The 25,614-nt window shown below is 50.8% G+C and overlaps 1 protein-coding gene across 2 annotated transcripts in view; it reads right to left on the reverse strand.

The window, feature by feature from the left end:
- The window catches only part of NRF1 (nuclear respiratory factor 1), a 45,287-nt gene that overhangs the window by 17,751 nt on the left and 1,922 nt on the right, over positions 1-25,614 (reverse strand). The window contains exons 2-9 of one of the 2 annotated variants that reach the window (XM_088531822.1): positions 14,381-14,609; positions 13,132-13,246; positions 11,316-11,442; positions 10,483-10,623; positions 6,135-6,293; positions 5,308-5,505; positions 4,101-4,202; positions 1,466-1,623 (exon numbers count right to left, since the gene is read on the reverse strand). In XM_088531822.1, coding sequence (XP_088387948.1) covers positions 1,466-1,623; positions 4,101-4,202; positions 5,308-5,505; positions 6,135-6,293; positions 10,483-10,623; positions 11,316-11,442; positions 13,132-13,246; positions 14,381-14,603 — 1,223 coding nt within the window. In that variant the 5' untranslated portion in view covers positions 14,604-14,609. Of the gene's footprint in view, positions 1-1,465; positions 1,624-4,100; positions 4,203-5,307; positions 5,506-6,134; positions 6,294-10,482; positions 10,624-11,315; positions 11,443-13,131; positions 13,247-14,380; positions 14,613-25,614 lie in introns of both variants that reach the window. The other variant, XM_088531821.1, reaches the window with a different exon arrangement.

The following is a 25,614-nucleotide window of genomic DNA, read 5'->3' on the forward strand; positions in this document are numbered from 1 at the left end:
GTGTATTTTTATTTTTAAACAGTAACTCTAAAACTTTGCTACGGAACCAGAATATTTTGCTGTCCTGTCTTCCTATTTCCCTTGGTTAATCTCTCTGGTGAATCTGCAGCTCTATGGCAGCAGTTACAGTGCAGGAAGGCCAGCTGCACACAGCAAACTTGAGGGAAAACACGGATTTACTGGTGTAACCCTATTTCTCAGGCCTCATCCAGCATTTATTTGAATCCATTTTCAAGGGCAATTTAGTATTCTAATCATCTGTGACAGTTGCATCCCTGAAAATAATAATGATCTGCTGCATAAAAGCTTTTTCCAGTTACAGTGTGCTCCACAAACATTAATTAGTTCAAATCAATGGATCAATTACCCTCCCCTACCTTCTCCTTTCCTACTAGGAGGCCTGATGTTTCCCATCCTCAGACCTGAGAGCAGTTGCTTTAGAATCTCCTGGAAAGATTAATCTTACTTTTACAGTGGAACTATTTGTAAAAAAAAAAAAAAAAAAAAAAAAAAAAAAAAACCACTTAATCATCCACATTGACTGAAAGTAGCAGAAAATAACATATCTGATGCTCAGAAGAAGCAGTTCTAGATTTGTTCTCGATTCACTTGCAGTAGCAATTTGGAAGGAAGCTGCTGAACGTCCCTGGCTGCTCAGCCAACAGCTGCCACAGAATCCTGATCTGGATGATGTCAATATTTTGCCAGCCCCTCACCAGCGTGAAACCTTCCATGCTGCTGGGGCTGGTCACACACTTTTCCTGCCCTCCTGGGATGCAGCTGCGGGAGGTCACCTCTGCTTCCAGCTTTGGGAACAGCAGGGAAAGCTTAAGCAACTCCCTGGAGCTGAGCAAAGACGCTGCTTCCAGCTGCACGGATCCGCACAGCACAGGCCATGGGAAACACTGGGTACCACCAAAACATCTAACCGAGCCCTCTTCACAATGAAGAGGCAGCATTAGCTTGCAGCTCATTCAACATCTGCTCCAGAACCACATTTTGGGAGAAACACCAGAAATACCGGCCTTTGGGAGAGATTCTGAATCCTGGAGACACTATGCTGCCACAAAACAGGGAAATTCAGCCTTTTTTAAGCCTTATAATAAGGGACCATTAACAATATGGAAGGAGAACGAGACCAGCGTACTTAAAAGGTGCTCTTAGCACATGGTGGCTCTTGCTTGCCTAACAAGCTTACTTCTGTAACTGGACCCTCGCTGCACAAACAAGATCTCTAGAGGATACGGTTACCACCCCTATTTTTCCAACAGATTTCCATTTCAGCGCGCTCCTGCGGCTACAAAGGAACTCGAGAACAGTCTGTGGACTCCTGGGTGAACAAGTAATTCGCTCTGGAAAAGCCTCTACCGGCCTCGTGGGCCGCGGTCTTTGTGCCGTTGGGTATGATCTAAAGCTGGAGGAAGCATGTGCAGATGTTTTTCAAGCCTCCTCTGCTCGGCCCTACCTGTTGAGTGCCATGGTAACAGTTGCTCCTTGCTGCATCTCCTGAGATGCTGCCACTGCCGCCTCCGCCAGCGATGCCACTGCCTGCGTGGCCTCCGATGCCTGCGTCGTCTGGATGGTCATCTCGCCCCCCTGTAGCGTTGCCCAGTTCTGCTCCACCTAGGGGGGGAAAACACAAAAACAGGCGCTGGGATAGGAAGGCATCCCACAAACGGACGGCTGCTTCCTACAGTGATGGAGCAGGGTTGGCTGAAGACGTCTCTGCAGAATCCTGCGTGTGCTCCGAGAGACTCCGATCAGGAAAGAGGGCCTCAGGGGAAGAAGCTGGGGAGCCACCTGGGAACATCTTTGGACCCTACAATCCTCTCGCAGCCATAAATTTTTAATCAGCCCATGACTCTAGCTGCTGTTCTCCATATGCTCCGGCTTCAAAGGGGAGCCTATGTTTTCTCACATACATGGGAGGCATTTCCCCTACCGTTCGGGACACCTCGATCCCCTTCAAATCCCTCTTTTTTGGCCAGGTCCAGCACAGGTGAGCTCAGGGCTGTGCTCGGATCCCCATCCATCAGTCTGGGCAGGTGCATTTCTGTGGAGCTTGAAACCCCAGCACAGATCCACCCCATGACCGAGAGGGCTGCATCTTACCCCTAGGACCTGCTTGTCTGCATCCGTCTGTTGTCATTTTGGGGGAACAGACTGTGTTCTCATTTAGGGTTTATTTGTACAGCACTTGGCACAAAGCCCTACCTGGAATTTTTGTGCTCGTACAACTAATATAAGCAAATGGTAGGAAGAAGCAACTTGGTTCATGTACTTTAGGCACTCTAAATTCCTTGACTTCACACCTTTACACAGACAGAGCTCATAACACTTAAGGATCACCCAGCCCCAGCCTCTCACTTTCCACTCAACCTTTGCTAGTGTGTTTGGGACTTCACCACTCATGAGACAGGGAGTGTGTGGTCAAAACCCCACCAGGATGCAAACCAGCCAGCAGCCCTGGATCCAAAGTCTAGGGAAGCGGACAAACCCTACCTGTTGCTTTGCAGGAAGATCTTTTCTCCCCTGTCTCTCTTCCCATCCCCATAAACATTCCAGGCCACTCATCATCTTGCTAAGACTCTGGCACACACTAATAGGGAGATCCCAGAAAGCGATGAAAAAGAAATCCCTCGTTTTGTTATAATGGAGGAAGCCAACAAGTCCATAGCAGCAGGGCTGGCTCAAGGCTCCTCACTCAAGCCATCACCAGCAGCCTGATATCCAAGAAACTGCTCTGCTTGCCTGGCCCCAGAGATGATCCTTCCCAGGAGGATCCAAAGCCAGGAGGGAGTAGGGAGGGGGTAAAATAAGAAAAGGAGAGAGGAAGCTCATTTTAGAGAAGACACCGTCTTTCAGAACGATGCGGTGTAGCCTGAGCGCCCACAGAAGGAGAAACTGCAGATGGTGGAGGCACAGATCAGGTTTGTGGCACACAGGCCAGAACCAAACTAAAGCGACCCTGAGCGGGGAACAAACATGCATTTTTTCAAACACATGGTAACACACACTTGACAATACAGCAGCTCTCCGCTGTGACGTGCAAGGCCCTGCAAAGACGGCTAAGTCGTGTCACAGGGAAGCAGGAGAGCCTGGAAAAGAGGCATTATCCACGTGCTTCTCCGTGCTAACGCCGAGACGCGACGCAGCAGCTCTGCCCCGCGCCTGCTCTCGGGCAGCATCGCAACCCCGATCCCTGCACAGCGAGGACACAGCCTATCCAGAGAGACTGCCAGCACGGGGACGGCGTGCCCGTGTTTGCTTTCATATCTTTATTTTGTCCAAGGTATCACTTAAACATTTAATTCACATAAGAAATCAGGGGAACGCAGGCATCCAATTCCTATCGGGGCTTTTGAGCTTTTCCTTTCGGGTCTCAAGACACACAGGCGGTTCTGCCACCCTCAAAGCAGCTCTGAAGTCCTTCAAGGCCGCAGCCCCCGACACCAGGCTATGTCCCTTTGGTTCTCGGATAGAAATACGGTCTCGAGTCGGGCAAAGCTGTTCTGCACTGCCACCTGTCGCCACGAAAGCCCCGTGTGCACCGAGCGCCGCAGCCGGGCCTCGCCAGACGCTCCTCGGCCAGAAATCCAGCGCGTAGCCAAGCAGCAGCAAACTACCTGCAGCTCGAGTGTTTACATTTAAAAGTCTGAAATGGCATGATCAAATCTTCAACAGAAAAAACTCTGCCAAGTTTTAAATTCCTGGAAGAAAAATAAGCAACAGCGTGATGCTCTACAGTGTCTCTCATCATCTCTGCACTAATGCGCATTTATACAGCCCTCTCCGGGATTCACTTGCAAACCTCTCTAAAAGCTGCAGCAGGGAACCAGTCCCACTTTGTCTGGAGCCATGCAACGGGTTTTGCTAACCAAAACGCCCCCAAATGCCCCAGACATCACTCCCAACACTGAATGGCAAACCAGCGCGGAGGATTAAACCACACATGATACGTTGTGTTCCCAAGGATTAACGCTGCAGGGTAGAGTAGCGAGGTTTGGTGCTTTCTGTGACCACTTAATTGTAGAGAATTTAACTTTATCAAAGTCCGGACAGGACAATTCTGCCGTGCACACACTGACCCAGCTCCTTACCTCTCCATCGGTCACTGCAGAATAATTGACTTGTGCGACGGTAACTGTGGTTGGCAACTCTGAGGCATCGGCCAACGTGGCAACCGTGGCACCGGTGCCAACCTGCAAGAGCCAAGAAAATGCAGCTGAACCGCTTGTTACTGCGGGAAAACATCCATGTAGCTCAAGCAGAGGGACATTCAAACGCTTTTTGAGTAAAAGTCATTGCACCTACAGAGAATAATAGTAAAGGGCTCATGGAAAAGGCTCAAGAGTTCATGGAAAATACTGGGCTGCCAGAAGGGCCAGGAGAGGAAACCACGTGCTAGAGCAACGTGGTGTATGGCAGCTTCCAGAGTGACCAGGACACAGGAGCACGCTGTGCACAGCCCCCACAGGCTCCTGCATTCCCATAGGAGTCACTGGATTCTCCTCAATTCTCCCAGTGTCTCCAGCAGAAGCTGCAGGACAGTTCCCAGGCATGTGCAACAGTTCATCCTCAACAGCCTGCTGCATTTGGAAATTAACTTTTCCCCTTTAAAAGCTGGGAAAAGGCAAAGGTGGGGAGTTGTGCAGCTCTGTTTCTAATGAGAATCAAACTACAAAAGCCAGAAAGTCAAGGGGATCTCAGGTGCCCAGCACCTAAGAGGACACTAGGGAAAATGCTCATCAGTAGGTGAGCAAACAAGCAGCTTGGCTGGAGAGGGCAGGGGGAAGCCCTGTAAAGCTTTTATTTGAAAAACAAACAAACAAAAATATATGTTTTTATCTTTATGGCTCTGCGACATCAAAAAATGATGTTTGACACTGCTAAATTTTGATGCTCAAGCCATTAACACCGTTAAAGAAAGACGGTCCCATGGCCTCTCCTCTCATCACCCTGCCCCACTGCCACCACAGACATTGCGTGGCCCCACGAGGAACTACGTTGTTGTTCCTTAAATGGGTTAAATTCAGGTCAGATCCCTAAACTGCTTAATCAGGAGCTGCAGAAACTCTCATGCTGTTGTTAAGGGAGAAAGCAGCACAAGAGCAGCAGGTGGAAGTGGGGAAGAGAGATGATGGGACTGCTCCTGCTGCTGGCTTAAGGCAGCAAGACAAAGACAAAATTTTTGAAGCACATCTTAAGCTACCAGAAGGAGCTTGCTCCAAAGCACCTCCCAGTCACTGGCAACTCGCTGCTGAGCCAGCAGTGCTGGAAGAGCAAACCCTGCAGGGTTCTGCTCACCTGGATGAGGGACACGGTGCCGTCGGGATTACTGAAGGTTTGTACCACCGTCTGCGATGGCACCAGGTGTGCTATACTGTGTGTGGCTGTGGTCTGCTGTTGTGTCTGCTGATCCTCGAACGCGTAGAGCAGGTCCTCGCGCCCGTGCTGCTTGTAGCAGTTCTTCACAATCATCCGCAATGCTTGGGTCCACGACACCTACCAGCAGAATTAGAAGAGCGAGTTAAAAAGGGAGTTTTCTGAGGCATTTTAGTGGTGCTGTGATTTGCATGCTTGTCCTCCATTCTTTAAAATAAATTCTTAACCAAAAACACCCCACCCCAAACCTAATTCCCTTCTTCTCATCCACCCCATTCCTCAAGACTCAGACAGCAGCCCAGAAAATTGCTGCATTTCTGTGTGTTGTTACAGAACAGGCGCATCAGGCCAAGGGGAAGGGGAAGTTTCCCAATAAAACCTGTTTCTCCGGCTGCTGAGGAATTCCAGCCAAGGGATTTGGGCTGACAAGCAGCAAAGTGCCCCTATCTAGGAAAGGGCCAACGGACGCAGGAGCATTTCCAGCCTTCCTAAGCATCCCTCCCCACCCGGCCGGAGGAGCATCATGAGAGCACAGGCCCATCGTGCAGGCAGGGGCAGAGCAGACTGGAGGTTCTGCCTCTCCCCTCGTTGCTCTCACACGTGGAGTCTCTGCCACGAAGTCGAGGAAGGGCCAGTGCAGCCGGTTCCTCTGTCACTCGAGGACAAAGCTATTCCCGAAAAAACTCCCACAAAAGCTATTCCCAAGCCCCCGCGCTCCATTTGAGGGCGGACGCACGCGCCAAACGCACCCGCTGTTTCTGCTCCTCCGTGCGGACGTCGCTGCGGACGTTGGCCCACGGGATGTCCTCGGGCCACCAGATGGGCTTGCAGCTCTCCTTGCCCCAGCCTGGCTTCCCGCGGCCCGTGGAGTACTTGAGCATCTCGGGGATGAACGCTCGCAGCTGCGCCTGCAAGGAAGCACAACGGGGCTTGGAAGGGTAGGAACCTGCAGCTCTGCTGCCTTGGAGATCCACTGGAATTACACTTCATTTCCATCCTGCTGGACTAGTCACTGGAAGAGGCCTGAGCTCCTGAGATAAGCAACCACGTTCACCATCAGCAAGCAACACTCAGCCGAGAAGAGCTTAGGAAGAGCAGAAACAAAACGAAGCCAGGCAATTAGAACAGTAAGGCATGAACAGCCACGGTACTGAGGCACTCTATGGTTCAAACACCTGTTTGTTCCTCAAGGTAAACTGATTTACAGGCTCTCTGTTCTGTTATACTCTGTACTAGACTCCCTGTAGCGTTTTTTGTCAGGTGCAGCACAGAGGAGTGTTCTGGAGGAGCAGGGACATGCGGGCTCTCCCTGCAGGAAGCCTCGAGCCCCGCCGCACGCTGCCCAAAGCTGCTCTTTCCAAGGCAGATCTGCTCTGCAAAGCCAGGGGACCAGGGGGGCAGATGTCACACTGGCCCTGGCCTGCAGGAGGAGAGAACCAAAGGGTGATTAAATCCGGAAAACTTTCTTTGGACACGTGGTTTGTGCCCAGCAGTGCCCAGCCTTTGAAGGCCATCAAAATCCGACGTATTTTGGGGCTCTGCACCGAGTGCTGCTCAAAGCATCAGCTGAATTTTGGCTGCTCCAGCCCCCCTGAGCTAACTGTGAGGTCAGCAGCAGGCCAGGACCATCTGGGGAAGGAGCAGCCCCTCCAGCGCGATCCCAATTCTCCGAGCTCATCCCGAGGCAGCGCGGAGAAACCCCCCTTATAACTCAGGGCACTACGTGGTCTCCCCTGCCCTTCCACTGCACCCTGCACCGGAGGGAAAGCTCCCTAACAGAAACCAAGGCAGGGAAAACCCACCGCGGCCACGCACAGGTAATGTCAACCATTTCAGGGTCTTTTTTTGGAGTTGTCTGGTGCCAAAAGAGCTAAAAGGTCCTTCCCTGAACTGCTCTCAGCAGCCAGGCTACCAGCCAGATTAATCCCTGGTCCTGGGGAGCTCAGCGGCTCAGGCTACTCAAGGCACTTGTTAAGGAGCGTTGCCTCTAATCCACCCGGGAGATAATCAGGAGCAGCTCTGCAACCTGCTCCAGCGCCAGGGCCTCCCTAATGAGCGTCCTAACGAGGCCGCAGCCGGCGGCTCAGCCGGGGCTGCTCCGAGGAGCTCCGAGGTGGCTGGGAAGGGGCCGGGGCCACCGCTTCGTCCCCTGGAGTTGCACCCAAATGGCTGCTAAAAGAGGACACGAGCTCCCTCTGGTTTCCACTGACATCAGCTCTGGAAGGAGCCTGCATGAGCTCCAGCTCGGGAGGCATGAAAGAAGCTGTAAGAAATATTTCTTTGAGACTTTTGGTTTCAAGTCCAAGTGCCTTCTACAGATCAACGTGAAACTAAAACCTTCAGGGAGGTCAAGCAACCCTGATTCCACCATCTGCAGTGGCCCCAAGCACAGACAAGTGCCCTCAAGGCCTGGGGACAACCAGCCCCGCATGAGGAGCAATGGTCAGGCCTTAACCTCTATGTTCTCCAAGGAAAGGGGGTCCTGCAGCAGAGCCCAGCGGTAACAGGAACCCTCTCCTTGCCCTGTAGCCCAGCGGTGAGGATCCCCAGAGCAGCCTATAGTGGGATACACTAAAAGAAGTCAGATTAAAGCACAAATGATCTGTTCAGGAAAGGATAAGCAACTTGCAGTGACCCCAGTGAGAGCCAAGCGGCCTCCACTCGCCAGCTTCGCTCCTTAACGAGGTCAGCGAGCAAGTGAGAACAAGGTCATGGCCAAAAACAGCCCTGAACCAAGTGGCCAAGTAGCCAGAGCGAGTGGGAATGGAGATTCCTGCAGCAAATGGATGCATTCCTAGCTGGGCAACAGGTTGTAGCAGTTTTGGAGTCAGCTGTACCAGCTGCTCTTTCAAATTGCTGCTGTGGCAGAGAAATGGCTGCTCCATGACTTCGTATTCAGCATCTCTGCGTTTTGTTTCTTTCTAAAGTTTGCCCATGAGTCTTGCAAAGACTATAGGGCTACAGGAGCTGGACTTTTTGGGCAACGAAATTATTAGCTAAGTTGCACCTCTTTACTCCTTGCAAATTTTACAGGGTGGAAGATCTGCTTCGTGAAAATCCACCTGAGATTTGCAGTGCTGCCAGTGAAACGTAACACTCGATCCTCAAGCAGCCACCCAAGGACCTCAAAGCACTTCAATAACATTTACAAAACGGGTAGGCAGCTGCCCCACGGAGGCTCTGATAAGCAGGGAAGGGCAGGGTTGCCAAACTGGGCACAAAAGCGTGCAGCGTGCCCACCATTTGGAGCATGGAAACCTGCACAGTTTTCAGTCCCACGTCGCCCCGAGCAGATCACTGCTCCTCCTAAGGAGCTGCTCGCTTTAGCGGGGCGCGAGTTGCGCTGCTGTTGCATCAGCAGTTTGCACGGTTGCTCATGGAAGTTCAGAGCTGAACGTGGAGGGAAAACATCACTCATCACTTAACGGAGCTGCAAGGAACCTGGGGGCGCAGGAGGCTGGTGCATGGGACCGGCTAGCGAAGCCCTGGTGCTCCAGGTCAACCGTCCTTCGCTTAGTGATGAGCCCGGATCCGGCATCTGTGTCCTCCCTATCCTGGTGCTGCACAAAGACAGTCAACTCTTTGGGAAAAGAGGGTTATTTAACTTATGTCCTGCATATTTCCCATCCTACAGCAGTCTTCCCTAAACCGAGGAAGACTGGATTCAGCTCCTGTAAGGAATCTTGCATCTTCCCTGGCAGCAACAGGGAAAAGCCCTCAGCACCTCAGACTGCAGAGCTGCCTCCCACATGGAAACACAGAGCAGTCAAATGCCAGGAGCAACTTGGCTAGGCCTGATCTCCCTGCAGCATCTCCCAAAGACCAAGGCCATGTCATGTCTAGAAGGAGAAAAGAACCCTGCTTTTCTCTAACTTGACAAATATTTGTATTTTATTCAGGGAATTTAGGGATAGAGGTTGTATAGCCACGTCTAGAGGGGAGGTAGGAAACACCTAAGCAATCCTTGGTGTTAAAATACTTAATTTCCATCTCTGTCACAAGGCGAAACAAAACTATGTGCATTATAAATCCCCGGGAAGGCTTCTCTGAAGTGAGAGCTTGCCTCTTGCATTGCTGTTTTGACAGCACATGCACCATTAGCAGCCAAATATCTGATAGATCTTTTTATTGGTCTTTTTATATCCGTGCATATATTCTGTGCATTGCAAAGCACAGATATGTTATTGTGCTGCAGCTACCTCACACCCTGGGTCTTACCCATCCACCTCCCCCTCTAGTCTCGCCTCCTTGGCCCCACTCTACTTGTGACAGCGCCTTGTTTTGTTCCTTCTCAGAGCCCCCATGTATCTTCTCTTGCATTACTCTAGAACATCCTCCCTCTGCTGGAAGAAAAACTCGATTTTAGCATCTCTTTCTCACTGTTTTAAGTCTTGGGCACTTCTTCTTGTTTTACTTAGGCTTAATTACTACTACCCCAGGGAAGAAGATGTCCCGACGGCTGATCCCTCCACGCCAGGAATCTTCCCCTCGCAATAAGGGGTATCACCCCAGCAAAGCTGGGCCTGGAGAGAATGGGAGTCCCTGCTTCCCTAGGCTAGATGATTCCCTGTCTCCATTAGATGCAACTCAGTCCCTATTCCCAAAGTGGGAAAGTAGGATTGAGCTGAATTTAAAACACTGGGAGCAGAGAGGAGCTTGTCAATCTACATCAGAAAGAGCAAGAGGGAACAAGCTAAGGAAACAAGAAGTGTCCAAGGAGGACAAATCCATTGATATTCTGCTCAGTCCAGAGACCTCCTTGACCTCAGTGCTGGGGAATTACTGCAAAGTGCAGGACAAATAGCTTCTCTGTTCATAATTCATGGGCGGTGACAAAAGCAGCTCACAGAGGAACGTCCCCAGCAGCCTGAGCTCTAGCCCTCGATGACACCTCTACAGTTTCATGTAGAAAATGAGCACCAATGACAAAGCTTCACATCTAACTACTACCTGAGCTCCTACAGTCCCATGAGAGAGACCAAACGCAGCCCCTGGAGATGCAGACAGAAGCTCCGGCGCAAAACACCAGGGTTTCACCATACGGTGCCAAATCCCTTCCTTGGTCCTTCCAACTTTCTGCCCCGTCTGGCTGCTCACCTGGGTCATCTTGTCCACGGAGACGGGAATGCCATCGATGGTGAGGGGCGGCAGCTCCGAGTTCACCTCCTGCGGCGCCGGCGCGTGCTCCGCCAGCGCCGACTCCAGGTCTTCCAGGATCACGCTCTTGCACTTGCGGACCTGCGGGGAGTCATTAAGCTGGGATAAACAAGGCGAGGAGCACCGGGAGGGCCGAGGTGCCAGGTAACGGGAGGCAGCGCCAGCCCCGCGGTGCCGCGGGACGGAAGGAGCAAACAGGGCCCGGCGGGTAAGGAAAAAACACCCGGCGGCCCCGGAGACTCGTCTGCAACAAAGAGCTGATGATGAAACATCAGGTAACATCGGAAAGTGGAAGTATTTATTCGATTTAGAGAAAAGTTTGGGAGCAAGAGCCATCGCAGGCGGGAACTGCTCTGTTCTCTGATGGTCTGTCCCACAGACTGGCTACCAGGGAAGAGCCCACCAGTTCTTTCTTCCCTCCTCAAGCTACCAAGGCTGAAAAGGACCCCCATCCTAAGCATTAATACACTGCAATGCAGCTACTTTATGGTGAAGTGCCCTGCAGACACCCACTGAACTTCCAATACAGATGCTGTGGAGGGGGAAATTTCAATCAAAAATATTCAGCTCCTGGGAGCAGAGCGAAATAATCAATATTTATGCAGAAAAGGCAGGTCTAGATTAATGTCCATACAATTTCACCTCCTATTTCCAGGGTTTTAACTGTGGCATTTAGGTCATTGCCAGGCTTGCACACCTGCCTTGAGCCATAACGAAACCCGCAGAAAGGACGAGCATTTGATTATTATTTTTGTTTTCCTAGGGACACCTACCACATTCTCCAAGGGTGCAGCACCAAATACTTTGAAGACTGGATTGGGCTTGGAGGGAGAGATGCACAGAACGATGGCCTGCTGCCCCACGCGGGTGGTGTATTCGTCCAGCGTGGCTCGGAGCTTCCTGAAACGGAGGCAGGAAAAGTCAACAGGAGCTGAAAGCCCAGTCCAAACACCACGCTTCCCACTCCAAACTCCCCTTCCTAATGCTGCTTATTCACCAATCAAGTGAGAAAAGCAGCCCCAGTTGGTTAAATTAGCCACATACCGATTCCTCCGCTCCCTTCAGCCACACAGCAGCTCAGATTATTACCAATTATTCCCACTCTCCTTCATTTTTTCACTGATGTAAAAAGGGAAACCAGTTCAGCAAACTAAGGACAACAAGGTCTGCTCCATCACTGACGGAGCATACATTGGGGATGGACAACTTTGAAGGCAAAGAACTCAAAGTGATTTAACTTCAGCCCCAACAGAAGACCATGCAGGGTGTGGGTACCACCCTCCTCGAACCGGAGCGGAGAACACTCAGCTGACAACTACGTGCCAGGCAAGAACAGGAAACATTGCAACAGCTACCGGCAGGAAACCTGTTATTCAGCTACCTGCTGCACCAGCAGGTCCCTTTGGAACGGTGTCTCCATAGGAAGCACCATCATATCCTTCCCTCAACTTATCAGCCTTTAAACAACGCAGGACAACACGTCAGAAACTTCTGCAGATACTTGTAAAGCACAAACGAAGCAGCAGAAATCACTGAGAAATGTCAGCATCGCCACGAGTGACAATTTATGAGTTACACTGGTTGTTTCAGAACCTCACCGAAACACTGGGTGTTTCGGTGGTTGTTTCAGCTGTGCAAAGATGGTAAAATCACGAACTGAAACTTCCCATTTGGTTCATAATAGTGCAAATACCAAGCACCAACATTTCAAACTGATCAGAGCACAGGAGGATGACGCGTTTGTTTGGATTTTACAAGGCACCTGCACTTGCACCCAAGGAAGAGCAGAAATTCCTTTACACAGGAGTTTCTTTAGGAATACACTGGCTGCATTTCAATGAACACAGATGGAGCGGCAGCACTGGGGAAGGAGAGAAACACAGAGTCGACCTTGGAAAGAGGGGATCTACTCCTGGGAATATGATTTAACACTGACCCTGCTGTCTGTCTTTTCAGCTTGATCACGTGCAAAGGATGTTTTATGACTCAGCAGGAGGAGTAAGCAGAATCTAACGAAACCAACTTCGTTTCTCAACAACTCTACAAGAGCTACAATAGGAAAGATGGAGAAAGGTGAAACTGGCCAATATTATTTCAGTGCATTGAGTGTGCAGGCAGAGGGGAAGGAAGCCAGCCAGTTGCAGAGGGTGACAAAACTTCAAACTTTGCAGTGATAAATTAATGAAAAAGAAAAAAAAAGAAAAAGAAAAGCAAAAATTGTCTTGTTCCAAAGCCTTCTTTGCCATTCCGGAGCTGGGATATGGCTGTAGCTCCAGATTCTCAGGAGAGCTGTTGTTAAAGGCACTAGGACCATGTGATAAGGTGAGGTTACCACGACAGATCTGACTTGTGACCAGGTGGGATTAAAACAGGATGGAGAACGCTCATGTCAATCCGGCGGACACACCACCACATTAATGGTATTTGATGTGCAATTAATCCATTTATGCACATTAAAACAGAGCTCTTGGGTTCCAGAAGATGCCAACGAAGCCCCAGGCTGAGCGTGAGCAGCGCTCCCATCACGACCGGCACCGGAGAGGCGTGAGGACACCGGCGGGGTGGCAGCGTGCGGCGCGGCGCCCTTACCGCAGCAAACGCGTCTGCTGCCTCTTGCGGATCGACGGGTTGGACTCGAACACGTGGGGCCGCTTCCGTTTCTTGCCCGTTGCTACCGCAGCGGCTGCGGCCATTCCCACGGGGCCTGCAAGCAGAGCAGAGCGGGTGAATGGGTGCATGGGGACGGCGCCGCTGCCCCCCGCTCCCTGCCCAGCTCCCTCCTCTCCAGGAGCGGAGAAGGGAATCCGAAGGCTCCATCATCCCCACCAAGGCGAGGGTGGAAGCCACGTTTCGCTCTGGAGTTCTCATAAGCGCAAATTATAATAAGCGCAATTCTGCAATTAAAATAAGTGCAATTCTGCATGTGGAGCTGGAAACTCCCAAGCGCTCCAAGAGCTGAAGCAGGGAAGAGGGGAGCTGCAGAGCCAGGGATGCTGCTCGGACACCCCGATCCCAGCCGGGAAACCCGCTCACAACCGGCCTTGTCCCCTGCGAGCGGCAGGGCCATCCCCGTGGCGTCGGGGCGGCGCGGCCGTGGCTGCGGCAGCGCTGCCGCCCGCTGCCCGCGCCGGGAACTGCAGCTCCCACGGCCGGGGAAGAGCCGGGAAAGGAGGGGAGGAAAAGGCTCCCAGGAAAAATGTCGGGAAAAAATCCGGGAAAAATAAATCCCAGGAAAAAAAAAAAAAAGAGGAATAAAAAGTTATAAAAAAGTCCACAGGGGAAGTCTGAACTTCCCCCAGGTTCAGCAGGTTGGGAGAACACAAGGCTGGCAGCTCGGAGAGAGACCCAGGGAAGAGGAAAGAAAGAAGGGAAAAAGGTCTCTGCAAAGATCCAGGGAGAAAATCCCAGAAAAATAAATCGGGGGGGAGAGGAGGGAGAAAGGTGGGGAGTGGGAAAGACCAGGAAAAAAAAAATGAAAAAAAAAGAAAAAAAAAAAAAAAGGCTTGGGGAAAAAAAAGGCCAAAAAAGGAAAAAAAGTCCATAGGAAAAATCTGAGCTCCTGCCAAACCCAGTGGGTCAGGGGAATGCAGGGCGGGGGGCTCAGAGAGGGACCTAGGCTCCAGGGAAGAAGGAGGGAGCAAAAAGCTTCCAAGAAAAACATCCCGTAAAAATAAATCCCAGGAAAAAATCCTCCAAGAAAAAAGCCCCCCAAAATCCGTAAGGAAAAGCCCGAGCTCCCCCCAGTCTCGGGGGGACACAAGGCTCCCAGAGGGACCGCGGGGGACGCTCGGAGAGGGAGCAGGAGGCTCCGGAGCGGGAAGGGGACCGCGAGTGTCACCTGCTGCAGCCAGGTGGGCCGTGACCTCGTCGGCAGCCGTGGAGTTGAGGATGTCCGAGTCGTCGTAGGACGTGTCCTCGGGCGAGGACGGCGAGTCCTCGTCCGCGCTCAGCATGCTGTGCTCCGTGTAGGTGGCCACGTGCACCTGCTGCACCTGCTGGGCCACTGCGTGCGCCTCGATGGTGGCCATGTGCTCTGTCTGGGTCACCCCGTGGTCTTCCATGAAGAGCTACTGGAAAAGGGGGACAAAACGGGGCACAGCAAGGTTAGGGACAGCGATGGACCCTAAGGGAGCCCGCGACCACGCGGTTACCTTTCCCGTCGGCAACGCTCCGAGAGATGGAAACGGCGACTGCTCCAGGAGGCAGCTAAAAAACTCGGGATTGAGGATGCAGCACCTGATCCTGAGCCCGAGACCCTCCCTGCCCCGAATCAACGGGTCTGACCAAAGTGGGAACTCGGTTTTTGCCCCTTCAAGCTTCGGCTTTAAGATGGTCACGGGCGACACGAGATCCCTCCCCGCCGACCTCGACAGCGCGGGACACAAATTAGGGTCAGGAGACCCCTGGCAGCAAGCTGTGTTTTTGAGGCTTTTGCTGCATTTCTTGTTTAGAGTCCAAAAATCAGCAAAATCGTTATAATCTAAGCATAAATGTTACCGAAAGCGCATTTATCAAAGGCACATGGTGGCAAATCACTGAGCAAAGCGGCAGCTCACACCAACTGTAGGGCGCTGGATGCTCCAGGAACAAAAATGGATCCAGAGGGAAGAGGACAGGGGATGAACAGGGATTTTTGGGGTGTATCTTCCCAGCTGGCGGAGGGGAACAGCACCCACTCGAAACCAGAATCCCCCCAAAGCAGAACGGAAAGGGCTGGTTGCAGGGAATGCTAAAACGCCCCCAGCAAACTCACATTTTTCCTGAAAATCTCCTTGTGTCTCTAAGGGGAGGGAGCTGGAAGCACATGCAGAGGGACACAGCGGTCCCACGTGGACAGTCAAGGTCGGCGTGAACTCCAACAAGAAACACCATCACGTACAGTTGGGCATTTCAAAAGTGCAACTCCTGTTGTCATCCACACGCTCTCATAAACACACGGCACTTGGCAAACAACTGAAATGACAACAACTGTGACCCGAAAAACAGCCCACAGGCTCGTGCTGACCACAAAACGCAGCACCAAACTACACGATGCCAGGAGCTATGAGACTGAGACCCCGACCAAGAGGTCCTGCTTGGCCAAGAGTGGTTTTTTGAGCCAATTAACCTGTAGTTCCACAATAAGGAAATGAAGAACTGGTAGGAAAATGCCCACATCTGAGTGCTCCTGGTCACGGGGGAGAGACGCGGCTCATGTTCCACCACGTCGCATTTTCAGCTGAGGGACCAGAAAACGGGACACACTGTAAAGGCTAAGGGGGGAAAAAGCCATTGGGAAGAGATGGGAAAGAGATTTGGTATTTCAGCTGCAAGCGACAGGAAGGGAAGAGAACAAAATCATCTGGGGTGAGAGATGCTGGGTGTTGGTGAACGACATTAGCATTTGGATGTGTTTATTTCTGCCTTAAAAACCAAACAACTGAAATATTACAGAATATTTTATCACCAGCTGGTTTCTAAAGGTTTGCTTCCACGTGTCTCCAAATAGTCTGCAATTTGTTGGAATGAACGCTACGGACATTGAGAAGGACTCTTCCAAAGGCAGATCCAGCTTCAAGATACTGAGAATAGGGAGGCAAGGATTTTAAAGAGTCTTGCCATCGAAATAGGACCCTTTTCCACACTTAAGAGTACCTGTTTCTGCAGGAAAATAATAATAATTTAAAAACGTTGCACTTCAAATGCAGAGGGAAAAAACATTCCCTGGATAGCGCTAAGGAAAGCTTCTTGTTGCAGCACCAGCAGCAAGTGCTTCGATGTTGAGGGAGGAGATGACGTCTCTGATGTAGCAGGAGGGACCAAGATCCTGAAAGGAGACGTGGAATGGGCCAAACAAGCCCCATTCAGCCATTTCGGCATCGTTTCTTAGGCAATAATCCAAAGAAATCCAGGCGGATCTTTCCAAAACATTACTGAACTGTCCCAAAAGTCCCCAAACCAGCCCCAAAGCATTTCCTCCCGCTCAGTTCTGCCCATTCCGACCTGAGATGAATTAAGTCTTCTGGAAGCACCAGTCTCCAGTGCTGGCTGAAGAGGGAGACCAGAACAACCCGGTTTCTCATTTAGACCTCATGGGTTGACACGGGTTAACCAAAACTCTGTGTTTTGGTTAAAGAGTCCCTTCATTTCCTGCGTCTACCCATGGCTGATTTCTCTTCCACACTACACGTGCTTTTAACACCAAGGAACCCACAAGATTATCAACCAGCTTCACTGGAAAGCACCAAGGCCAACCTGTTACTTTGGCCTCTTCTAAATTTGCAGGATGGAAGCCAAAGGGAACCACAGGCATTTGAGCAGTGGGGTTTTTTTTTAGGAAGACACAGGGAACAGACTCACCTCCTACATCCTCACTTCCGCGGGTGTTATTCCCACTGCAAAACACTAAGAAATCTCCTAGGTGAATGTTTCCAAACGGAATGGGAGAGTAAATGTGATGTAGATCCCAAAGGGATGCATTGATCAAGGGCCTGGAACATCTGCCCTATGAGGAGAGGCTGAGGGAGCTGGGCCTGTTCAGCTGGAGAAGAGAAGGCTGAGAGGGGACCTGAGCAGTGTCTAGAAGTACCTCAAGGGAGGCAGTGAGGAGGATGGGGCCGGCCTCTTTTCAGTGGTGGCCACTGACAGAGCTAGAGGAAATGGCCCCAAACTGAAGCACCAAAAGTTCCACAGGAACTTAAGGAAAAATTCCTTCCCAGTGAGGGTGCCAGAGCACTGGAACAGGCTGCCCAGAGAGGTTGTGGAGTCTCCTTCTCTGGAGATCTTCAAACCCGCTTGGACGCAGTCCTGCGCCACGTGCTCTAGGTGACCCTGTGTGTGCAGGGGTTGGACTGGATGATCCCTAGAGGTCCCTTCCAACCTTCACCATTCTATGATTTGATGATTCTATGATCGAAGGGGCTCTCTCCTGGCTAGGGAAGGAAGCCGAGGTGCTGGAGAGCACAGCACGGACCGGCAGCGCTTATGGCTAAAGCTCAACCGCGTTCACAGCCACAGTTCCCCGACACTTAAATGCTAACGGAGGTGGATGTTGTCGTCCTGCCCTGTTTGCAAGCCAGACTGTAACAGCAGAACCCTCCCGAAATAGCAGCAACCCAAATACCTCCAACCGGGGCAGGACTAAGGTGTCCAAGTACCAGAACAAACGGAAAACTAGCTGGAAACTAATCAACAGTAACCTCCTTCTGAGGAATTGTTTTGCCATCACTGTGGAAAAATGGGAAAGATGAATTATGACAAGCTGAACCGTGATGGAAGAGCTCTGCAGGGCGGACCTGTCCCCAGTCATCGCTCGTGGTCTCCAGGAGTAAGTTGCTGCCTTCCCTCAATGGAGCAATGCAACTGTAAGTGCTTTCCACTAAAATAAATGTATTTATCCATGTAAAAAGACTATCGGAACTGAACTGACAAAGCCCGTTAACCTTTTAGCTCAGTAGGAAACAAGATGCAAGACAACTGATGGGTCTGGGGGCTAGTTCCCCTCAGAACCCGCTGAGCTCAAGGGGCAGCGGTCGCATCAAGCGAGCGTTTCCAGACAACTCTTTAACAATATATCTACAGCAGCTATAGCTGGAGGCACTTGATGCAACTAAAAACGATGTTTTTATAAATAAAACTGGCAGCGGGTGGGCTACGGAGCTACTGGGCCTCACGTTTCGGGTTGGAAAGTCACCAGCCAACCAACATTTTATTTCGCAAAGCGCCCCCATTTTGAAATAGAAAATACTCAGACGTGTAGTCTGGGTCTAAGCCAGAACGGGTCTAGGAAACCCTTCGGTATGACAAAGCCAGAGGAGACGCTTGCTGGTGGCTGGAGCTCAGCCCCAAAGCCCTGGCTGACAGCCAGAAGGATTTTTATAGTTACCTAAAATGCTTTAAAAATATATAAGAGCGTAAAGTCCCTCTCGTCATGCAACACGGTCGTTTCCTGGCTGCGTCGGAGGCTCCTTGAGGCAGCGGCATCGCTGGAAGAACACGGAGGAGCGAAGCAGATCGGACCCTCCCGACAGCATTAAGGGGAGCTGAACCGAAAGGAAGGCCCTGAACTTATTTTTATCCTCTCGAGCCCAGAAGTGGTTTCGCTTCCGACGCGGCGAGGGGAAGTCGCTGCCCGCCGAGACGCTCTCGGCGCAGGAGGGGCCGTCTCGATTCTCTCCTTCTCTCCGTTTTTTACTGCTCACCCAACGCAACGCCTTAATCCCCTGCAATCCGGCTCCGGTTAGCAATAAACTGAACGACTGTGGGGTCTATCTCCTCCAGCAGCTCGAATAATCTTTAAAAAGCTCCAAAAAAATGTGTTATCCAAACGAAACCGAGGCAGAAGGGCTGGGCACGGGGTGTTGGGAGGGCTCTGGCCAAGACCTGCTCCCCCTTTTGCCTGCAAGACCCACAGGACGGGGGACACAACGAGTGGAGAGACCCTTGGGCAGATGGGCCGCTCCGGGAGCTGCTGCGGAATCTTCTGTGGATTCAGGGAATAACGGAGCAACCTCCTCCCAAGCTACAAGGCAGCGATGCTCAAGCAGCAGCCAGGAGCTCTCCAGCAGCCAAAGGGCAGGTCTCCTTTTGGAAGTGACACAAAAAAAGGACTTAGAAACGGCACAGGAGGAAAGACAGAGGATTAGCAGACACGCATTTTCTTCAGAACCCATTTGTAAGGGTTCGGTGCCAGCAGTTCCTCAGTTTAACAGGCACACGGACCTTTTGGCTTGGGGTACCTTCCCTTGTCCTCATTTCAGACTGCTCAGGTTGATTCCCTTCTCTTCCCAGCAATAAGACCAAGGAGAAAGACTTGATTACGTGACCCACCGAGCGCTCTCTGAAGAATCAGCCTGGAATTGCTGAAAAGATTGAGAATTTGGGTGGGATGGGGTGTCAGATGCTGCGGGAGGCAGTGAGAAAAAGTGGAAATGGAAACCCAGCACCTACATCCTCCGGCACTACAAAAACCTGAGACCAGCTTTAAAAATAAATCAGTAAACGAGTAAATATATAAAAATCTACCTCCGTATTCAAGCTGGTCACCCTCCTCGCATTTCAATAAAATATCACTCCCTCCGCGGAGGGCTTAATTAAAAAAATAAGCAAAATAAAGGAAAAAAGAGAAAGTCTAACACCTCCTGCCTGCCTTTGACTCTTTAGCCAAGCTGCCGAGCATCTGGGGCGCAATGTGCACTTAATGGCTTCAAGCCTCCACTGTAAATAAGTCATTTGCTTTGCATGAAACAACCCACCTCACAGTGGCACTTTTGTTCTCGGAGGCTTTTGTGGAGTTAATCACCGGGGCTCCTGTGATCTTAACTCTTGTGCAAGGGCTTGGCGGGCGCGGAGCCGCCGCCTGGAGCCCTTCCTGCAGCTTTCCAGCGGTTTTCCAGCCTCTTATCCCGGCGCCTCTGCTAGGAAACCTCTGCAGTGGGTTTTGGGCGCCTGCTCGGCGTGGTTTTGGAGGGAGGCCGTACCCCGTCCGCTCCCGAGGCTTGGTGGTTCTCGCTGCAGCAGATAAGGCAGATTTAAGCGCAAAGGCAGCGACTTTGCATCTGCAAGAGCCCGGCCACGGCGGCATCGGGGTCGGCTCCCAAGCGGGAGGAATCCCAAATACCTTGGCCCATGCAGCCGTGGTGATGCGCAGGAATTTGTCACTCCGCTCCCTTTCACGCTCCCTGTGTTAAATCAGATTAAAAAGCAGCTCTTATCCACTTAGCGCGGAAGGTGGTTTTATTTAAAAAGCTATTTCCAACTGCAAGGCTAGATGAATTCCCAACTCCCTGCAAAGACAGCACGACACAACTCATGAATAAAAACGGATCCAGGCAGACATTAATCATTCACCACTAACTCGTATAATAAAAATCCTGCTTTAGCAGGGCTGCATTGCGTTTGAAATTGTCTGCCACTGCTTTTTACTGTTCTGGCACAAATCCCTCCATGTATTTTTTAAGCAAGTGCATACTTACTGCTACAGTTAGCTCCTGATCAATGTATTTCTATGCTTACACTATCCATGAATAATTAACTTCATCCAGGAGCGCAAACCAAGAGAGGACACATGATTTTCACCTGGACAACTGGCACCCGGGACTTAGACCATGGATATTCATCAAACCATGTTAATCTTGTGGTATTTGCAGCTATCCTCAGATTACAAAAGCCAGATACACGTCCCCTTTTTGACAGCTCATGAAATGGTCTATGAGAATGTGGCCCAGCCTCATAGGGAGGCATCAGCTCCATCCCCTCTACCACGCTGGATGCAAACACGTGAAATCCCGACCTTTCCACTGCTTTTTCCTAGTGGAGGGGAAGGAAAGAGGTATTCACGTTCCTGCTAACAGAAAGCTCCAAATCCACTTGGATAGTAAAGATTTAGCTCTTCCCACGACATGGACTAAAGCATTTCTCATTTCTGCCTTCAGCAGAGACGCAGCGTTTCCTGTGTAGAAATGCGCCTTGAGGCAATGCCTATTGCAGCTTTGATAAAGAAGCAATGCCATTAATCAGGGACATGATTAATTCAGATCTTATCTCATTTAAAACACTCATTTAAGCCAAAAAATCCTATTTTTCCCTGGCTGTAGAAAAAGTCCTGTCCTTAATTGTGGAGAGAGCTTGCTGCCCTCAGCCGCACTCCTTTTTCCAGGGAAGTTTATGCCGCTCTGGAAGCTGCAGGTGGTTTTAGACAGGACTTTCTGGGACTTGAGACATTACCTGATGTGAGCGGCAAGACCCGTGGCACGGGCAAGAGGAGACACATTAGTTTACACCTCTGCCACCAAGATTTAAGTTAACAAATCTTATTTCAAGCATACGGATAGTTGCCACGTGTCGGCAAAGATGCCACGATTCGGATGCCAAGAGAACTGGAAGGAAACAGCTCTGGACCCGCAGCGACCTCCTGTACAGGCTCTTGGCACGGGGATCCCCTTAATTCCGATGGGGGCATTTCCCTCTGCAACCTGCCTGGGCACGGAAAGGCTTAAAAAGAAAAGAAAGCGACTTTGCTCTAGCAAACAAATCCAAGAAAACCTTTATTACTGCGCTCTTTCCAGCAGCGTCTCGTGTAAAGCACTAAGTACATCAGCACCGCGGGAAGCGCTTCGCCCAAATATCGCCTGAAAAAGAAATAAATACTATTTTCCACCGATCCATCGGCAAGCAGAAATGCTGCTTATGGCTTCGGTTTCCAGCAGGAGCCATCGCCAGGAAACCTGGGTGCCGATTTCTTAACGCCCGATGCAATTTGCAATCCCTTTTTTGGCAGGTTGACCCCCTGCACTTGGCGCTCAGGGTAACACTTGGTGAACACGCACATTCCTTCATTTTACGTTATGGAACCGCACAGAAATCCCAATCCCAGACTATTTTCCTTGGAACGACACAGCCTGAAAGCCGTTTTTAACGGCGCAAAGCCAGTTGGCCGCCCCCGATTGATGCAGGTTTTAATTAACGGGCAAAGGGCTCGTTTTGGGATTACCAACCCCGTAAACCCCAGTGTGGGGAGAGCTGCTGCGTGCCGATGCCGACCCCCCGGTGCTGTGCACGGGAACGGCCCTTCCCAACGGGATTGCTGCCCAAAAGACGGAGCGCAGCCCCTGCTTGCTGAATGTTAGTGCGAACGTTCCCATTTATAATCCTCTTTTATGGAGAGAGAGGGAGGGGATTAGCGGCTATGCTGGAATACCGCAGGAAAACAGAATGGAAGGGTGTTTTGAGGAGGGATTTAAGGGAGAGGGTGGCAGTTTTGTGCATGGTGGCCAGGACTTGGAGAGCTGAAGTCACCTGAACATCCAGCACAGTGAGACCCACTGAAACCTGCTGCTCCCACCACGTGGGTTCAACGAGACCCACGCATGATAAAGTCACATTTCAGCCCTAAATATATATTAAATATCTGACTTCCACCCTAAAACAGTAGGCCAGGCCCATGGCCATTGGAGGGTCCTTTGGTGGGATGCTTAGGACAGCACGGTCCCTTCAGAGGATGAGGTGCTCCACTATCATCCCACCTGGTTTCAAGGTGCGGTACTACCTTAACCGGGCCTGAAAATGTGCAGTGGAATAAGCAATGATGAAATATATAGATATATATATTATATATATATAAAAAAATAGGGAGCTGTAAAGATACATGTAAAAGAAATGCATTTTTAGAAGTGTGAGGGTAAAAAAAGGGCTCTCTTCTTCCCTCTAGACTCCTATGCTTTTATTCTTTCAATTTCTTCACCCTTTATTCACATACAAACAGATCCACATTCCAGGCCAATCTGTTTTCAGGAAAAAAAGAAAAAACCCCTTAAAAACCTTAAGGGAGAGCATAAGCAGTGACATTTGTTTTCCAGATCTTGCTCTACAGAAGCTTGTTTTCTTTTCTAAAGCTGTTTAAGAGGAGGAACGGAGCATTCCCAGCTCTCTAGACAGCCCCTGCCACCAGTCATCGTCTCGGCATTCCCATGGGAAAGGCAGACTAGGATTTGGCACCGTTTGGGGATTCTCCTTAATCTTAAGGATTGAGTTTTTCCAGCCACCTGGAAGGTGGCTCAGGTCAGTGCTATTAAGGGCACAGTCTTCCCCAGCACCTGAAATTGGGGAAGAAGGGAAGGATGTGGATGGAGCCCACAGCAGCCTGCGGAAAAGTGCGGACGAGGAGAAAAGCTCCTCCAAAAAACCACTGGAAACTCAGCCCTGGAATCTCTCTCCCTCCTCAAAGCAAAGAGCCGGGTACGTTCCTGTGACATGACACCATGGTGCACCAAAATTAGGACAAATACTGTTTTATTTGCTGCTGCTTTTCCTACTTTGGACCGAACTCTTCCATATTTCTTCACCAGCGCCTCCATCTGCGTCTGCTGCTGGTTATAAAGGTTTAAGTGTTACAACCACCACAGGTTGGAATGCTTAAAAATAATAAGTATCACGCCATCTACTTCCCAGGCCAGAAACCCAACTGCTGATTTACCTGCAGGAATACTCACGATGGAGAAACAATGAACCTGAAAAAATCCCAACTGCAGCCCAAAAGAATCTGGAAGGAGTTTGGAATCTCCTAGCTCTTTCTAGGGAAAAAAGTAAGGGAGCTGCTTCCTTTGAGAGGAATATTGGGAGTTTAAGGACTGAGAGAGCAGCTGCTGAAGCAGCAGCAGGAGGCTGGAAAGGCAGAAGCCTCAAGCAATTTCAAGCAAGAAGCAATGAATTAAAATATGCCATCCTGTTTTCCACTTAGACATCCAAAATCAGGTGATTTTTGTAATGGTATCGAAAACGCCGACCTCGCCTCGGAGTTGCCACCGATCGAGCCAATCTCTACCATGTATTTATTATTATTTACAGGCCACACAGACTGCACCAAGAGCAAAGGGGTAAAACAGCACCCAGGTTTCCCTCACACGCAGGGACGGAAGGGAACTGGAACCCCAAAAAACAGGGTGGATAAAGCAGTAAAGGGCCAAGGCCAGCGCTGAGGAGAGCAATTGCCCCCTGACGGCCTCTGCTCCTTGGCCTGTATTTACAGTCCAGCACAAAACCACGCTCCTTTACCCACCAAAAGCAGCAAGATCTCTGAGAAAACGTGGCAGAAAGACCAGGAAAGGCTGCACTTAACCCTATAGAGCCGATGCCCTCTTGCAAGGCACATTCTGCAAGCATCTTTGCACATCTCCATCTTTCTTACAGGAGAAAAAAGTGATTTTCCATCGCTCCCAAAGCACCAAGCTACATCAGGACACCCACACGTTGCAAACGGGACCTCCACTCGCTGCTTTCTGCCTGTCAGGAGGAGAAACTGCCTCTAGGAGCAGGATGGTGACACATCCAGTCGCTCCAGTGCCACCTCGGCACCGTTTTCCATCTTCCTGATATAGCCCTAACTTACACAGCAAGGGCAGTATCGCTGCTACGAGGTGCAAGGTATTTACCAAGACCAACCAGTGTATTTTAAAACAATATTTTATTGAATAACGCAGTCCCTGGGTAATACAAGAGAAAAAAAAATTAATAATTACGTTTCTTTTACTTAGGGAGCTACTTTGGAAAAATAGCAGAAAGGAGATCCAGGGTGAAATTCCACCACGCTTCTTGCACTGGAAAAATCCCCAACACTACCCAATTCCTACTGACAGCACACAGCGATCTCATGAAGAGGAGCCTAAATCCAATTTTCCTGTAGAGGGATGCAGGGGCCTTGCAGACCTCACTGGCTTTCCCACAAGATCCAGTCTCCTTTCCGGATCACGGGAGGATAAGGTAGGAATTCCCAAGGACTTTATGGGATGGAGAGGCTGCTTGGAAACCTCCCTTGGGCAGCGATGGGAGCGTTCACGGAGCACCACGCGGCGCCCAAGTTTGACATAACTTAGCCTAGAAGCAGAATTCAACATCAAGGGCAGCCCTGGCGCTGCCGGCCCAGGATTTGTGGTCGTGATTTTCACGGATGGGGCTGAAAACTTCCAGGCTTGAGCTCAGCCCAAGGCGGAACTGGTTTAAGCGTAAAAAAACACGATTCCAGCTCCTGAGCGACAGAAAAATGATAAAATCCCACCACTTCAGCAGTCCTCGTGGCGAAAGACCCCAAATCCAAAAGCTGACATCTGCAAGGCTGGCTCATGGGGCCGTTATCCGGGAATGCTGGGACAATCCCAGGGTGTTAATGCAGTGCAGAAAACGCCCGTGCGGCCGGTCTCACCCCAGAGCAGCGGCCTTGCTTTATCCGTCGCTTTATCCCGGCGGAGCAGCTCCACACGGTGCGTCCTCCTTGCCGGGGACGCAGGGTGGTGTCGGGAGAGCTTATTCCTGGGATTGGGATGCGCTATTCCAGCAAACCGCTTGGATGTCACAGCCCGCACATCCATAGCGCGAACCGCGCGGATAACCAACGTGTCGCGCCAGCGCGGTCGGGCCACAACGAGGCTTTCGACTTGACAAAAAAAAGCGGCGTTTTCGCTACCCCAAGCCAAAAACCACCCGAAAAAATCACCAGGAGGACCCGGAGAGCAGCTCCACGAGCCGAGCGCCCACGAGGGAAGTTTTACAAACCTCATGTGCAGACACGCACGTGGAAAATGAGCTGCACAAAGCGGGTGC

Source organism: Tinamus guttatus, unplaced genomic scaffold, assembly GCF_059628265.1.
Source record: "Tinamus guttatus ecotype Peru unplaced genomic scaffold, ASM5962826v1 Tinamus_guttatus_pri_ptg000434l, whole genome shotgun sequence".
In the NCBI taxonomy this organism is placed as follows: domain Eukaryota; kingdom Metazoa; phylum Chordata; class Aves; order Tinamiformes; family Tinamidae; genus Tinamus; species Tinamus guttatus.